Below are 18,516 nucleotides of genomic sequence, written 5' to 3' on the forward strand. Positions count from 1 at the left end.
AGTGGCTATAGATATAACTCCTTGAACTTGATCTGGCATGTTGTTACAGTTTAAGAAAACCATAACAACATGACTTTATAGTTAAAAGCAGAGTCGTCCCACTCCCAAGTGAGAAGTCGTGCTCCAGCCTTGCTGCTAGATTTGATGATAAAACTGACTCATATTGCAGTTCTGTCATCATTCAATACTCCCTTCTTACTTAATCTCAGCCCAGCTCTGAATGGGTTGTTCTGAGCACAGAAGAGATTTGTTGTACTGTAGAGTAGTTAACATTTTATATCAAGTCTCCACCACAGTGGATACAATATTGACCATGTAAATTAGTCTGCAGCTTTGACTGCGTGATTTGCTGTCTGACTCAAACTTTGAGAGAAAAGCTTAATGTGCACACAGGAATTATTATCTTACAATGGACAAATGAATATATTAGCTTTACTACAACACTTGACAAATAAATCACATCTAGCACTGCATGATGTCACATAACACCAGTGTTTGCAGCAACAGTCCAATGCAGAAAACACAGAATCCAGTTCAATTAAATGCACATGCAGACCTTAAAAAGGCCCATTAAACTTCAACAGTATCCTGAACTCCCAACAGCTACTGTTATGAAACCTTATGTTTCCAGTCCCATCTTTTTAGATCAAGCCCCAGTTTCATGTTCGAGAGAGGAAATTTCTTTGGCATTTCATATCGCACCTCACAGAATTTCTCTCCTGGAATGGTAAATCTACCCTTTCTAGAATTTTGGAAAATCAAGTCTGAATCAGACGTGTGAAGTCCCGTTCCCCGCATCGTCCTCTTCCCAGAACCGTCTCATCTGGAGGTGGGAGAGCTGTCAGCTGATCAGTATGACGTCATCATTCTCAGGAACTCTGAAAATATGATCGAATAAGATGCATGAGACACCCAGTGTCTCACCAACACCACCATACAAAGATAAACGTACATGCTTTCTACTTTGTCATTAATAAATGGTGGTTGAGGCGTCAGCAAATCTCTCACAATATCTCAGTGGTTTTGTCAAGTCCAAATAGGGGAAGCTTCATGTTTCACAAATGATTAATTTATCTTCTATTTGTGAGCAATAGTTTGGTCCACTTGGTTCTTGAATGCTTATGTATTAGTCATTGGCATGCCATTTGTTTTGATTAGTGAAACATCAACATTAATGTGAAAGAAAACAGGCCCCTGCTTCATTAGGACAGTCTGGGTGTGATTTGATTGACAGATTTTAGTAAATTATTGCTAAATATGTGAAATTTTTCCATCCAAGCCTGGTTCAGTGTGAAACTACTTTCAGTCATTTGTTTTGAGATGTTGCATCCAATATGTCACAAAGGTCACAGGAGTTTCACTTAAGCGGCTGCTTGTTCAGACTGGTAAGGTTGCTCTAGACTCTGATTGTAAGACTGCTGGGTTTGAGATAATCCCCTACACAAACCATTAGAGACAGTACCTTGAATTCAAACCTGCACATGCATGCCTCTATTCTCTGGGCACCTGCATGCAGGTTTGGCCCTGACACAGAGAGATAACAAAGGGATGCAGGATTAGGTCTGATATCTGGACTGCACACCCATTCTGAGGATAAATCTCGCAAACAAGCACGTTGAAAATCATAGCCTTGTCACCATGCGTGAACGTTTTCTTGTGTTTGCGCTCGAGAAACAGCTAATTATGTTCCTGCTGCATCAAATCTGTAAACAATTATGGACGTTTTCCCATTCATCTTTATGATCTGCCATAAGCAGCACATTTTACTGCTGGGTTGAGTCTCAGACTCACTGTTCCACAAACTGCTGCAGTCGTTTGAGGATGTGAATCCATTTCACAGAGAGCAAGGAAGTGGTGTCCAATCATTCTCTTGGAAAGCAAAACCTCAACTTTAGGTTTTATCGTTTTTATGCACAGTTTTGCACTCCCTTTGTCAAACAATATCCACTTTTCAGCTAAGCTGCTTTATTATACTGTGAGGAGAAGAGAAAAAAAAACAAAACAAATCACACTGTTTATGAATTGTAGAAGATGCATTCAAGTCTTAAGACATCACCATTTCATTGTAGGGATCTTAATAGCTATTTCAGTGACATTTACAATGTCCATACGAGTTCATTAAATATTTAATCTCATTAACAAGACTCTTAAGCCATAACACGTTATCTCAACGGCAAACTTGATACATTAGTTCCAAATAACAAGTTTTAAATCCAAACGAAGGGCAACTCTTGCTCCTCAACTTGCTTAGAGGAAGACAACAGCAGGAAGAGGCAGAGTGTATACAGATGAAATTTCATCCACTAAGACATTAACATGTTTGCTGAGAACACTGATCTAATTTTTGGGAGAGCAGCGAGACAAAAGATACTTGTAATAATTACATTTGGTCAGGTCAGAGGCTGCAAATGACTGCAATTACAGAATATGTGCAACTTGACAAGAGTGCCCCTAATGACAAAAAGTCAGCCAACTCTAAAAAAAAAAAAAAAAAAAAAAAGAAAGGCCACCAGCAGTTTCACACTCATCTTCACAGAGAAGATGCTTATTCAATAGTCAGTCTTGCATTACTTTACACTATTACACATCACATAATGGCTCTGTAACAGAGACTGAACTTCCGTAAACAGTCAGGTTTCCAGAGCAGGAAAACCGTATGGCTCTGCGATAGAAAATTACTGTAGCGCAAGTAGGAAAGCCCACAGAGTGTTAATGTCTGGTAAAACAATAACGATGAGAGAGCCCTGAAAAAAGGAAAAACTGATACTTGCATAATGTCAGAAAAAGCAAGAAAACTTTTCCCCATCTTATCCCCACTGATTACATGACTCAAAATTATTTTATACAGTGTGTACAAACATTTTGGGCCCTTGCTTGCATTAAATAATAGTTGAATGCCAAACACTGCAAAATTCTATACAAATACTGCAGCAGCCCACTCCCCCAGTCTTAAAAAAGGGACTCGTGCTTTAAGTGGAAGGATGGTGATGGCTACAGAAACCAAGCCTGGTGTTTGTTACAGCAAACAAGAAAGGGAAATTTAATTATATATCAAAAGGTTTAGGAATCTTTAAGAATGCAGAAGCAAAAGCCAACATGAGACACCACAGACAGGTGAAGTGCTGCTTTGGTAGAAACTGAGCTCAAACAAAACAGAAAAGATACAGACCGTTAAAGAGGAAGCAGGGACTTTTCAACAAGCACCAAGTTGTGCATAAACTCTACACTGTAGCTTCAAAATAGATGGTGAAATTAAAAACGTGCAACTCATCATACGATACGCATACGATGTAAATCCTTCTACAAAACCAGAGTTACTTTCAGCCATCACATTTGAGTCAGATAACTCTTCCCAAGTAAGCACTGCCTCAATTGGCTTTACTGAGTGTTGACTGTAGGCTGTTTATTTGGAAGGCAACACAGCAAAGAGGGAGAGATGGCAGGCAGTTAGAGGAGGGGGGTCTGGGTTCTTCCCAGCGTACAGCCTCAGTTTCTCTGTAATCAGCCCATCACTGGGTGTGTCTGCATAGCTCCCACCACTAATTTCATTGCTCTTTAGGCCATGTAAGAGTGAGCCAAACCACAGCGTGGAGGAAACTCCACTCCAGTCTGCTGCATGCTGATGATAGAGATTGGCTCATAGAAAAGGAATGAGCAGAAAACGGGGGACGTATAGAGAAATATGAAATCTTGCTGTAGCAACAAGGTGTAAGCAAAGCACACAGAGTTTTCTGCACAGAAAAGATGTGTTACTAGCTTTGAGTAAGGCATTCAAACCACAACGTGGCTCATGTTTCAGTGATGTTTGTACAGTGCAGCTTCCAGGTGTGACTGTGTGCAGCAGGGTCTGAATATTATCAAAGCAACAAAATAACTGTAAACACCGTCATACCGTTGGCAGCAGCAGAACACAGAGTGTTTGTGGGGGAGGTCTGTCTGACTACTTTCTTCTGCAACAAAAACATCTTTCTGCACTCTGAGGAACTTCTGCAGGTCCGTCAATGGGAATCCTTCCTTTTGGTAGTTCTGTTGGTGCAAACAAAGAAATGCAACAGTGATAACAAAAAATACTCGACTTTAGAGATCAAGACTAATTCAACAGTGGATAATCTAGACGTCTTCTTGAAGGACAACAGAACAAACTTAAAACTACTACTTAAAGGAGCCCTTAGAGTACATACATGTCACCAAAATTTGCTTGCCATCATTCCTTAATCATTAGCATGACCTAATAGCTGCCAAGTTTGCATTAGGGCTGTAACAGTTATTTCATTATTTAGTGATCTGCCGATTCCCTTTTGATTAGTTCATTAATTCTTTTGTCTATAAAATAAATTAATGACAATTACAATTTCCCCAAAGCAGCATCTAAACATCAGTCCAAAACCCAAAGATATTCAGTTTACTACCATATGACAGACTAGCAGCGGATCACATGTCACATCTGGTTGCTGGAACCAGAGAGTGATTATCAAAATTGTCCCACCCCCCCTGTCTGTCAGTTGACTAATTGATCAATCTACTAATCGTTTCAGCTCTGCATTTGCATTCCTGTAAAGCGGCAATTAGTAGTCACTGATATGTTCATAGCAGCTGTGCCACAGCTTTCACCTCACTAAAATCAAACCACAGATTAAGTACCTTGATGGTCTCGTAGGCGTCTGTGATGAGGGCGATGAAGAGCGAGAGCACCATGTAGATGAACAGGGAGATGAAGGAGTAGAGGTAGGCCCGGCTGAAGAGCCAGACCAAAGTGTTTTTGTCCTTTAGCTGGGCGAAGGTGGTGAACATGTCATCGCCGTTCAACAGGGAAAATAGGCACTCTGCTACACGACTCAGGCCCTCAAACTAGAGAGATGGAAGTGCGGACAGTTAATAGTTAACACAAGGGCAGTGAGTCAACTAATTGATTAATTTAATTATTTCTGATAAAAGTAACAATCCAAAAAGGTTGGGAACCACAAGATGAGGGATGGAGGGAGGCTAAAAACTGGAAAGAGAGTTATTTCAGATTACTAGTATTAATATACAAGACATGAAAAAGTATTCAGGATGTGCGTTCAAGTGAACAACATGTACATCCAGTTTAAATTCTATATTGTGCCTTTATACTGTACATTTTCCAAGCAGCATCTTTGGAATGTAGATAGACTTTCACAAAACAGAAGCATCCTTACAGAGAAAGGATTTACAAAGAAGGAGGAGGTGCAAGAGACTGACAGAAACGTGATGGTTGATAGATGTGGAACGATAAAGACAGAAAGGCAAACAAAGAGACAGATGGCCATGTTCCCCCAGAATGTGATAGTATCTAAAAACAACATCCCACTGCAACAGTATGGATCCAGGGCACAGCACTTGAAGACGTGTGGGATGGCAAGTCCCAGAACATCCTCTGTTTACTCCTAGAGTAAATAGACAGAGGAGCCTGGAAGGGCTGTCAGCACACTAGAGGGGACTCCCCGCACGCCCGCATTGTAAATATCATGACCACGTACCAGTTCACTGTGGCGGTTGACACAGAACTGAAACTGCGCTGCAGGTGAAGCGATTCTCACTTCCACCAACTTGTGAAAATGAAGCTGCAATTAACGTAATACAAATATACTTTTGACTGACCTCATGAGTGTCAGTCAAGTTCTAGTTCATGTATCATGAGTATCCTCAAGTAAGCTGACCTGAGGGTCCCACTTCAAAGAATAAAATAATAATTCAGCCCACGACTTATTTACACCAGTTACTCCTCTTCAGTTTAAGATGACAAACAGATTTCCATTTGGTCAGTGAGACGTCACTTAGCCCGGGGCAGCTGATCTCAGTCTATCTCACATCTGTCTCTCCTACAGTACGAGCACTGCCTTGTTTAGACGCCTACTGCATGTTCGGACATCCGTAAATAATTTATGTTAACGGGCGAGGACCACTAAACACGTTTTTCCTGATGGCACTTTGTGTCCAAGGTGATGGTCCACCATGTCGAAATGTCTCGATTGCAGTTAAAAATATGAAGAAAAAACAAAGAAAAAAAAAACCACACCATTTGACTTTGTGTTTTCAGAGTATAACCCCCCGCCACCACCATGTTATGTTCCGTTTCTTACTGCTTAAAATTACATGTTATCTATTGTAGCCTGTATAGTTTTTGCTGTGATGTGTGAAGTTAATGGCATTAAACTTTGAAAATTGTGGTTATTTCATGGTGATCGATTTAAGATGCTGATCATGTAATCACACAGTCCCCAGTTTGAGTCCTGCAGGGTAGCTTTGTTGGAGGTCAACCTTCCCCAATTCTAACCAGTTATTTCATGTCACGTCTTCACTGTCTAATAGAAGAGGGAAATAACTTTTTTTAAAATTTGGTCTGGACAGAAAGCTGCTCTCATTGAAGGTTGAGCTTGAGTATTCAATTAACCTATACTGACACCTAGTGGTAGAGTAGAGTCTTCAAAAAAAAAAAAAAAAAAAAAAGGAGGCCAATGACCTGAAGGTTCTCCTGGACAAGGAAGCCAAAAAAGGTAATTTTGGGGTAGTTCTCTCACTTAGCAGGACTTAATGTTGAAACAGCAACTCAAAAGTTAACTGTCCAGTTGCAGTGAAACAATTTTGAGAAAACCTAAGGATCATAGAATTCATCACCTGCAAAAGGAGTTATTTATTTAAAAAAAACTAAACAACCCACCACCCACACCCCCCAGGGCAGACCTGGTACAGAACACCTATATTCATTAACACTTTGTACACAGTAAATGTAATATTCATCCAATAGGATATATCCCCACACTTAATCTAAAACATCTAAATGATTACCATACATACGAGTCAGCCGGCATAGTTTGTGTTCAACCAAAGCATGATGTTTCAGCCAATTTAAAGATGTACACACATACACATTTGGGCAATCCCAAATGCAACCTTATTCTAGTGGTCTCAGCAGTTCTGCAGGAATAAACAGGGGTCAAGTCTCTGAAAAGAACCTAGATAGTTCCTCTATCCCCCCCCCCCCATCCCTGTGAAGAAGAACCAGTGCAGTGATTCAGACCTGCAATTGACCCATCATAAACTCACTTCTCTAATCTCTGACCCTCAGCATCCTCTGCTCTCTTCAAACCAGTTAAGAGAGTTACCTTCTCATGGTATGGCCCCAGTACAATCCACCCACAGAAGGTGTAGCCGAGGTAGATCATGCCTGCACAGCAGCAGAAACGCAGGACCTTGGGGAAGGCCGCTTTCATGGTTAAAATCAACACCTACAAACACGAGAAGTATGGAGGCATGAAGTAACTTATTGTTAAACCACAACATGAAAGAATAGTTCAAGATATTTGATTTTAAAACCTGCAATCCGACTTTATGCATCTTAAATTTCCAACTAAAACGTAAAAAGTTAAATGTCACAATTATTCTAATATACTGAGCATCCACTGTAGTTAGTAGCACTGGCTTAAATTTTTCTCTGCACACAGTTGATTAATGTTGCTCATCCAGAGATTTAAATACATTTTACTACAAGAGACCTTACAGGATTCCCCCGAAACTGGCTTGATAGTCATCTTGAGTGCAGGGAAAGACCCTGTACAATGAGGGACAACGGGTTACGAGACTCACGTTGTATTTCTGGAAGTATCCCAGATACCTGATCACACCGACCCACACCATTAATGTAGACGTTCCCAGGAAGATACTGCACACATCGTAACTGGTTAGGCTCTACAGGAGAGAAGGAGAAAAGAAAAAAAAAGTGCATCAAGTTGGTTTAAATCTTAAAGCTACTCAACTGTAAGTATGACTTTATTGTAACCGGTGGTAAACTGTGCCATGATCTGTGTGGATTTTCTTATTTTATTAGGGCTTAAAGTACAATGAGGAACTGCATCAGAGGAGCATCCTATCAATTGTTAACCAATTAGGTGATCCAGTTCCAGGAATCTGGTATTGTGCATGCTCACTCGCAAATGCTGTTTACTGGAATACTTGAAGCCATTGTTAATGTTATCATTTACACCTGTGCTTTTACAAGTTAAGTTGTCTGCCATGAAAAATGTCTAATCAAGAATGGCATTTCCAAATCAAGGTAAAAAATTATCCTTAACAGGAAGTTAACAACTCACAAGAGAAGACGAGCAGTGCTTTCCTCTAAAAAAAAAAAAAAAAAAAAAAAAACAAAAAAAAACCAAAAGAAGAGCCTTGGTCGGGGAGGAGGGGGCATTGTGTATAAGGGAAACATTTATTCTATTTCTGTCAAGTTTGTTTTAAACACTTATCGTGGTGGCTATAAAAAAGGACACAGGACAAAAGGTTAAAATAAACACATCTTTACAGGGTTGAGCCTTTTCACTCCAAAGTCCACCGGCACTGAGACACTCCTAGAATTTTATTTCTCAGTTGCTTAATATATAACGAGATGTAAACTCGAAAAGTGATGCCATGCAGTTAGGGCCACATAATCGCGATACTGACTGCTAAAAAAAAAAAAAAAAAAAAACACTTTGTTTACAGCGTGGGGAGAGGTAGATTCATACATACACGTTACACAAGGGGTTTTTTTTGCCTCTCCTTTCACATTTGCCATGTAGTAACCCAAGGCATCTTCTCTCTAAAAACAGTGGTACACCATTGATTTACCTTTGCTTGTATTTCCATCTTTAGTATGGATCCAATTATGGCCAGGAGGTCGCTGACAATAACCAGCACATACCAGCCATTCAGGAACTCCCCCTGGTCATCCTCACACACCTTACGATTGTAGTTCTCATGCAAGAATCTGGAGAATCTCTAAACAAAAAAAAACACAGACACCACACCAATGCAAGTGTCCACAACACAATATCAGATCAATTGATGACTAAATGTAAATTCTATATTGATATCCTCATCATAGCAGCAACACAATGCCTGCAGTTTGTGTACCAAATATTTTTTTTGTGTGTGTTGTGTTATTTTTTTTTTTCACTCTCTCTCTCTCACACACACACACACACACACACACACCTCTCTCTCTCAAAACGCAGATCTAAGACTAAATACAGGAAAGACTGAGTCCCTGTATGATACTGTACAGTGTGAGCAGTGACTGAACAGCTGACCTGGAGCAACCTGACAGCCAGTACGATGGAGCGAGTGCACAGCACGGCTGACGTGAGGCAAACAAGAATGACGAAGCCATCAAACACCAGAAGATAGTGTGTGTTCTTCTGAGCTGAAACAGAAACAAAGTGTGGGGGTGTGTTTATCTCTTAAATAACTGCCCTCACGCTAATTACTGATAAGTGTACAGGAAAACACCTCCGTAACAGTAAAAAGGCATCTGCATTTTTGGGCCAAATGGTATAGTTTAGTAAAGTTTATCTGTTTAAAACTACACAAGATGTGGGATTTAGTTAACATGCGGTACAAAAAAACAAAACCTTATCACTGTGGTATGTAAACATTTGTAAATACTTCTTGGCAGTTATAACATTTTCTAAATTTAGTGACAGGACACACACTTATTGCTCTGTTAACTTTTCCTCATGTAGGTGCTTTATAGTACTTCAGCACAAGACAAATAAAAATATACTTTTGACACTTGAAACTTTATAACAATACGTAAATATTATAAATATGCATTTGTATGTTAACCTCTGTCCCTCTAGAATAGCCACAATGTACAAACATCTATTAATCCCATAAATCTGTCATGTTTTATTTTATGTTTATTATTCTCTCCCCGCCCCCTCCCTTACTTTCTCTCAGGTAGACAACTACACCTTACCCGTCCCAGATATCTTCCAGTCTCGGCATGCATAGCTCTGAGCATCGATGTCCAGGAGAATTTTCACTTTTCCACTGTGACATTGGTTGTCAAATGTTATCTAGGGACAAGACGAAGGCAAAGTAGAACAGTAAAACAATCAGAAAAGTAGTTGTATCATCATGAAATTCAGTGGTCACAAGGCTTCAACACGGTTTAAAATCGGTTTGTACAAAAGTGAACCATACCGTAACGTAGAACGAGTAGCAGTCGGGTAACTCCCGTGAACTCACTGTCTGAAGGTTGATTCCTTTCAGCTGGAAAGTTAATTTGATGTCAACTAGCCTGAAAGCAAAAATGAATGTACATTAGATAACGACTAATTGATGTGCGTTAGCTGCAGCCATATGCAGTAAAGTGATTGGTGATGTATACCTGTAAAAGTCCAGATCAAAAAAGGATGAATTCTGGGTTTTCCACTGGTTTGCAGTCTTTGGTTCATGTGACATGCAAACTGAGAGCAGGGATGCAAATGCAGTGAGAAAATAGACACTGACACTCACATGTTTCTACAATTATCCAATGAGAAAACCAACCACCACCATCCATAAAAAAAATAAATAAATAAAAAAAAAACACCATCTCTTAAAGTAACTTTTGATTGGCCTTCAAATTACTGGTTGACTTGTAATATTGTTTCTATAATACTGGTGATTTAGTCATTCAGGTTCTACCATTACAATGATTGTAAACAGAATTCTTGAATGCATTGTGCGTCTATAATTTTTTGGTTGTTTTAAACATGCAAATCGGAAACACCCAATCAGGTTTGCAGTTCGTCATGTACTGTGACAACAATTTTGCAATTGTGATTGAGATCTTGGCAGCCTAAATAAGCAGTCAGTGAGTTCACTGGTAAGCTGATCATTTTACAAAAACATTAAAAAAAAAAATTTCCTCTCACCCGTCTCCAGCTGAGCGTCAATGTCATAGGCCTCGTTTGAGGGCTCCACGCTGCCTCTCTTGTAGTACTCTTTACAGATGGTGAGAGGCAGCAGCTTGCCTTCTTCATCCTCAGCATAACTGATGGCCCCCACGGAAAGCCGGTCCAACTGGCTGTACTATAAATACCAAGTACCTCAGGTAAAACATTTTACATAATATTGATGAGATGCTGCAAACTGCATTGACACACACATACACACAAAACACAAAACACAAACTGGGAAAACATTAAGTGACGTAGCAGTTTCCAGATAAATATGGAATATTTTAAATTCCATCAAGTATGTTTAAATGAACATTAGCGTCCCAGTTTTAAGTATCATCCTGGTTTGGCATTTACATGGAACATGAGAAACATGAGAAACATGGTTTATATCCCCATTTACATGATCATAAACAGTATGTCTTGATTCCGCAAGGATAAGGATGTATCCATGTTTTCTGAGACCGTGACAAATGTTTACATGTGTTATACATAACCAGGATACTTCCCCCACCAATCTCCACCATCCATCCCATATGTCATGAACACCACATTACAATGGTTACTTTTCTTATTTTACCCAGTAGTGGTAAAAGGGGGGTGTTAAGTGTGTAAGGGGTTGAACTTGCCTGATCCAGGACATAAAACAGACTTTCATAGACACCATGTTGCGTGTAGACAGCAACACTGTAGTCGTCCTCATCCACCCCACTGTAGTCCTTCAGGAAAAGGTTTTTGAGGGCCATCATGTTCTCCTCCTTGTAGGACACCACTAGCTGGTTGTTGAGGCCGAACAGGATGAGCTACGGAGAAAACAGGGGACATTTATTTTTCCAAGTTGATGCTTGCAGCAATAATCAAGAGTGAAGGTAACTAAGATTTATTCTTGTTTAGTGTTCTACTTTTTTTTTTAAAATAATTTGCTTAAGCTATTTATCACTTTATTTTGTAATTTCCAATTTCAAAATTTACAATATTGTTTAGGACTTTGCCCATTTTAAAGATCACATACAACCACGGACTTGAAGTAGTCATTTTACTTCATGAGCAAAATATCAATGAAGTTATTGAGTCGTTTCCGTTTTGTTTTTGCAGCACTTTGTCCCACTACCAGAATAATTTGTTTGTGCAACTTAACTCCAGATTCCTTCATTATCAGCTTTACCAGCCAGCAGCAAGATGAGCAAGTTTCAGATATAAGGGTGGAGTTCACTTATTTCATCATCTTCCATTTGAAAACACTAAGTAGGACCCTGTGTGTCTCCCCACTGTGAGGCTCAAAGTTGTCATAATAACACTAACTCATATACATTTACTGCACTAGACTACATGCCTTAGACAGAATACACTTCCATGAGGCATTTTTCTGGGTGGACCTTCTTGCCAGGTCATTTTACTAATCTACACGATTAAATCTTACTTGTGTGGTGATCATGGCAATTTTCAGGATCTGCACCCCAAGCTTCCAGGGTATGTGTCGTCGGGCCCGGTACTTCTCACACGGGCTCATGAAGTAATACCTCAGGTCATCTCTCAGGTTCTCATCTTTGACAATATCTTGAGTCATGACAGAGCTGAAACCAACAAAAAGTTACAACAAAACGTGATATCATACAAGAACTGAGAGACTAAATGCGAAACATTTTCCATTTCACTGAGTAGTTGCTCTCCTAGTATGAAGAGACCAGAATGCATCACTCAGGATTGGGGGGGGGAAACAGAAGTGAACCTGCAGAGAAAGCAATTATTTCATGAGAATTTACTTGAGCAATAGTTGTGTTTTTCAGTGCACCAGAATGGTCATCTTTCACAGGAAGAACCCCATGTACTGAGTACACTGCATGCATTCATGGTGCTGCCTGGGTTTAAGTCCAAGGTTAGCTCAGTGAGTGCACTTTCAATATTTTCTTAACAGTATGTCGCCCACAGGCTCTCCCTGACATAGTATTCACATTTACTGTTGTTGGAAATTAATCATAAGGAGTGTGGTTAAATTACACATTTTATTTTCAGCTTAATGTGCATAACTGTGCTAACTGTGCAATGTTGCATTAAGTTTCCTACTGGCCCTGTCGTGGAAGGGTTACATGACTGGTGCAATTTTAATGTAAGACAACACCATTATCTAAATAAGCTTCAGGTTCATTTTGGCCGCTAACGGGTTACACATTATTATTTCAGAAACATACTTCACCCCCCTTTTTAAAAAAACTATTTCACATTTTAGAAACATTCCGAAAACATTTCCCAAAGCTACTTTTGAACGGCAGTCATTAAATGAAAAAAAAAACCTTACCTTATAGAATTTCTCCTGTCAAGATATCGAACCAATAATTCCATGATTGATCATCCACGTGGACGCACTAGTTAATCGTGCTTGTCAAAAGGCTTCGAGACAGACAAACATTCACAACAGAGACGCCAGTTTAGCTGGGTTTTCTGTCACCACGCACCTTCCAGTCAGCCAATCAGGAAATGAGTTTCAGGCGGTGCGCAGGTTCCCAAACTACGGCCCCGGGGGCAACCAGGGGTCGCCGAGAGGATACAAACGGATCCGCGGAAAAAAGATAATAGTCTATAAGAAACTTTATCTCTATTGCTCTTTTCAATCATTGTTGAGATTACAAGAGAATGACTCAATAAACTCAGAAAATATTGACCTGACACAAAAAATTTATTCTCTTTCCTGATTGTTATTATTTTGCTTTTTATATTTTATTTATTTGAGGATTTTTCTGATGGGGAAATGCTTTAATTTTGTTTACCCAAAGTGATGTTTAGTTTAAATAAAAAAAATACCGAAATCAGTCTGCAATATATCCACCAAGGGCTTGTTTGTAAATTGTGGAATGTAAACTCCCCCAAGTTAGAAAAGATTCCCAGATCCACAAAATACCAAGGAAACGGTCACCCTTCTGCAAAGTAAAAGAACAAAAAAACACAAGAGCATTCATTTTCTAATTAAATTTAAAACCTTCATGATAATTAATTCCCTCAGTAACAGAACAAATTATCCCTTTCTTACACAAATCATCCTGGTCAGCAGATGGCCAGCAGAGCCCACAAGGGCTATTTCTTGTTGACTCTGCCTATGTGTGCCTCTATGCCTTTGTGTGCACACATGTGGCTGTGCAATGTAGTGCCAAATTAACACTGAAAGTTGTCACTGACTGTCTAAATAGCACACTTGGATTTAATACGGTTTTAATTTTGGTATGAGATTTGTGGATATTCTTTGGGTTGTGACTGTGAAAAATGCAGTAATATTAGACATCACACCCTTTTTAAAGGGTTTCATATATGCTGTGTCCTACTGGTGTTCACAGGGGTGTGCTGACACATGAGTGTGAAAGATCAGGTGAGAGGAAAATGTATTCTGCATGAATCCAAAAGCTACTATACTATACTTTCATGATATCTGCTGCAGCTTTGCTACAAGGAATAAGGTATCCAAGATCCAATGTAACACGTGTCCCAATGCAAATAATCAGGATGGATGTTTGATTTTATTAATCCCAAAAATGCCTCATTCTAAAGTAAGTAGTTTTCATCCCAATTAAAAAAACAAAATTACAAATTTATTTTTCACCTTCAAAAAGAATTTCAATTCACCATGATTCCTGTCCACGAGTAAGACACACAAACACCAGATCAAGTAAATAATGTTTTTATCCATTTACGGTTTCCCTGAGATCCTGTTTAATCTGGCTGCTGTGTGGTTTATTGAATATTTTGCTCTAACTGAGGAAACCGCTGAAGTGGAGCTGCAATCATGAAATATTGAGCAGAGTCACCAAACAGTATTAGTGACTCTGCTCAGGGAAAGGCACATTCAGTTGCCTGCACAGCAGACCAAGTCAGATGGCAACACTGCGGTGGTTCCTTGGGTAAACTTCAAAATGCTGTACATCCACATTAAAACAATCACCATCTGTAAATCAGTTAGTCAAGGACATTAACTCTCCACAGTCCAGCAAAAAGCACTAAACATTGATAGCACTAATCTTCCTGTTTTGACTGACGTACGTAGAAGCGGTCTACTCCACTGATATGAAGGACCTCTGACAGTTTCAACTTGTGTCAGTGAGACAGACGAGTCCCTGTCTTCTGCTGACGCTTGCTGGTCCTGCAGTAACAAATATAATACACAAAATGCTTAACACAAAGTCAATAATATTTAGATATATTTCAACAAATAAAATTACCATTGCAAGTCAAATAAAGTAATTTAAATAAATGACATTTATTTAGAGATTGCTGGCTTGAATTACATTTCACTGCATTATAGAAAGAACTAAACATTTACACACACCAAATTTACTCAGAGTGGAATTCAACCTCTTTAAAGCCAAATATTTAATCAAAGATTAAGTAAATGAGATTTTGGAGATGTTTCGGACATCAAGTTCACGCACAAGCATGTCATCCCGGTTAAAATCAACTGCTCTAAGAACTAGTTTTATTAATATATACGTAAAAAAATTTTAATTTAAACTTTAACCAGGTAGGCCGATTGAGAACAGTTTCTCATTTGCAACCGCGACCTGGCCAAGAAAGTGTAGACGTGCAGATCAACATATAGTTACACATTGAATACACAGCATAAATTACAAAAATACGTAAAACAGTAATGAATCTGTAGACGAATATTTGAAAGTGCAGTAGCATCTATGTACATTTAGTGCAGGTGCCGACCATTCAAGGAGGTAGGTCAGATTGTATGCGTAAATGGTATGGCAACAATAAAAATCACGATATACGATCTTGAAAATATAGTCTATATACACAGGTGCTGGTCACATAATTAGGATATCAAAAAGTTGATTTCAGTAATTCCATTCAAAAAGTGAAACCTGTATAATGTATACATTCATTCCACACAGACTGATATATTTCAATTGTTCATTCCTTTTAATTTTGATGATTATAACTGACAACTAATGAAAACCCCAAAATCACTATCTCAGAAAATTAGAATATTGTGAAAAGTTTCAATATTGAAGACACCTGGTGCCACACTCTAATCAGCTAATTAACTCAAAACACCTGCAAAGGCCTTTAAATGGTCTCAGTCTAATTCTGTAGGCTACACAATCATGGGGAAGACTGCTGACTTGACAGCTGTCCAAAAGACGACCACTGACACCTTGCACAAGGAGGGCAAGACACAAAAGGTCATTGCTAAAGAAGCTGGCTGTTCAGAGCTCTGTGTCCAAGCACATTAATAGAGAGGCGAAGGGAAGGAAAAGATGTGGTAGGAAAAAAAAGTGTACAAGCAATAGGGATAACCACACCCTGGAGGGGATTGTGAAACAAAATTCATTCAAAAATGTGGGAGAGATTCACAAAGAGTAGACTGCAGCTGGAGTCAGTGCTTCAAGAACCACCACGCACAGACGTATGCAAGACATAGGTTTCAGCTGTCACATTCCTTGTGTCAAGCCACTCTTGAACAAGACACAGCGTCAGAAGAGTCTCGCCTGGGCTAAATACAAAAAGGACTGGTGTTGTGAATTTTTACACGACATTACTGGACTACTGCAGAGTGGTCTAAAGTTATGTTCTCTGATGAAAGTAAATTTTGCATTTCCTTTGGAAATCAAGGTCCCAGAGTCTGGAGGAAAAGAAGAGAGGCACAGAATCCACATTGCTTGAAGTCCAGTGTAAAGTTTCCACAGTCAGTGATGGTTTGGGGTGCCATGTCATCTGCTGGTGTTGGTCCACTGTGTATTGAGGTCCAAGCAGCCGTCTACCAGGGAGTTTTAGAGCACTTCATGCTTCCTGCTGCTGACCAACTTTATGGAGATGCAAATTTCATTTTCCAACAGAACTTGGCACCTGCACACAGTGCCAAAGCTACCAGTACCTGGTTTAAGGACCATGGTATCCCTGTTCTTAATTGGCCAGCAAACTCTTTGGGGTATTGTGAAGAGGAAGATGCAATACACCAGACCCAACAATGCAGAAGAGCTGAAGGCCACTATCAGAGCAACCTGGGCTCTCATAACACCTGAGCAGTGCCACAGACTGATCGACTCCATGCCACGCCGCACTGCTGCAGTAATTCAGGCAAAAGGAGCCCCAACTAAGTATTGAGTGCTGTACATGCTCACACTTTTCAGTTAGCAAACATTTCTAAAAATCCTTTTTTGTATTGGTCTTAATATTCAAATTTTCAGAGATACTGAATTTGGGATTTTCATTAGTTTTAATCACCACAATTAAATGAAATACACATTTGAAATCTATCAGTCTGTGTGTAATGAATATAATATCCAAGTTTCACTTTTTGAATGGAATTACTGAAATAAATCAACTTTTTGATGATATTCTAATTAAATGATCAGCACCTGTATAAATAAAAAGTACAGAGATCTATAAACATTGTGTAAGTTGAGTTCTGAATTACTGAGGTAGATCAGGTGGTGTGCAAAACCGTATGGCAGTAGCGGTGGGAAGAATGACATTTGAGCATACTTGTGCAGATGGAATGGATCAAAAGGGCATAAAACAGATGAGGCAGCAACTAGAAAGGGACATGACAGAGCAATTTTAGTAATTGTGTGCAAAAGTGAGTGGTGAAGGAGACCTACCATATATGTTGGCGCACATTTAAGTTGTTTTGCACGCGTGTTTCAGGCGTGCTGTTTCCTTTGGCTTAAAATAATAAATAAAATAAAATAATAAACTTTCAAAAGTCTGAACTTAACGTCGGATATGCCAATCCATTTATTAACATAACAAAAAATAAAACATTTATTCAATAATAACTTAACTCAAGTCAGTCTCCATAATTACACGCCGTGCCTCACGGTCAAAAACCATGCACCTCGCAGTGCGCCACACCTGCACTAATTACCCAATGTCTTAAGTAGACTTGTGGCTGCACACAGCGCCAACCCATGGCTATACACAGAATGGCTCCAACACAACCGGCCCCTAATTGTTCATGGCAATACAAGACATAACAATTATAAACATATACACGTATGGAGACATAAATGCAACAAAAACATCTTACAATAAAAACAACAAACAAATAAACGAACAAATAAACCCCTATTTGGTGTGTTTGTTCACTTTTACATTGACTGTTCTACCAATAGGCCTAATTTTGTCACTGGTCTCTCAATTATGTTTGTTTTGGTTTTGATTTGCACAGATCTAACTATGCCCGATTTGTCCGGAAAAGATTTAATAATTCTTCCAATCATCCAAGAATTTCGTGGTGCAGTAGCATCCGCAACCAAAACGATATCTCCTACTGTAAGATTACGTTTTGTTTTGTTCCACTTTTGTCTCTCCTGTAGAGTAACGAGATACTCTTTTGTCCACCTTTTCCAGAATAAATCTGAAAGATACTGAGCCTGTTTCCATCTTCGTCTTACGTACTGGTCTCTTTGATCAAACAGGCCTGGAGGCAAAATTGGTTTCCTTTTCAAAGTAAGAAGATGATTAGGTGTCAGGGGTTCTAAATCATTAGGATCCTCAGAAACTCTCGTAATTGGTCGGTCATTCAAGATTGCTTCGGCTTCGCATAAGACTGTGACTAAGGTTTCATCAGATAAAGTCTGTAGATGTAAAACAGATACCAAGACCTTTCTGACCAGTCTGATCATGCTTTCCCAAGCACCACCATGATGTGAAGCTGTAGGTGGGTTGAACGTCCATTTGATGTTGTCATGAATTAAAACTTTCTCAATTGATTTGTTGTTTAACTCTGCAATTGCTCTTTTTAGTTCCTTCTCTGCTCCTGTGAAATTTGTGCCATTGTCTGAGCGAAAGTGTGCTACGGATC

At 39.3% G+C, this 18,516-nt stretch overlaps 1 protein-coding gene across 2 annotated transcripts; it reads right to left on the reverse strand.

The window, feature by feature from the left end:
• Positions 1-410: 410 nt before the first annotated feature.
• Positions 411-13,171, reverse strand: mcoln2 (mucolipin TRP cation channel 2). Of its 2 annotated transcripts, XM_038715787.1 has the most exons (14): positions 13,015-13,171; positions 12,139-12,292; positions 11,348-11,521; positions 10,695-10,851; positions 10,166-10,244; positions 9,979-10,075; positions 9,752-9,851; positions 9,084-9,196; positions 8,623-8,772; positions 7,606-7,707; positions 7,125-7,247; positions 4,642-4,848; positions 3,893-4,026; positions 411-878 (listed from the first exon to the last, which is right to left on the reverse strand). In XM_038715787.1, the coding sequence occupies exons 1-14, from the start codon at positions 13,056-13,058 to the stop codon at positions 842-844; spliced, it is 1,671 nt and encodes a 556-aa protein (XP_038571715.1). In that variant the 5' UTR covers positions 13,059-13,171; the 3' UTR covers positions 411-841. The 2 variants fall into 2 exon arrangements, with proteins under 2 accessions (XP_038571715.1, XP_038571718.1); XM_038715790.1 differs by lacking the exons at positions 12,139-12,292; positions 13,015-13,171 and having other exon boundaries at positions 10,695-10,846; positions 11,348-11,480.
• Positions 13,172-18,516: the final 5,345 nt, after the last annotated feature.

The sequence above is a fragment of the Micropterus salmoides genome, unplaced genomic scaffold, assembly GCF_014851395.1.
Source record: "Micropterus salmoides isolate LMB-PRFRI ecotype aquatic unplaced genomic scaffold, ASM1485139v1 Ms_hic_scaffold_13, whole genome shotgun sequence".
Taxonomy (NCBI): Eukaryota; Metazoa; Chordata; class Actinopteri; order Centrarchiformes; family Centrarchidae; genus Micropterus; species Micropterus salmoides.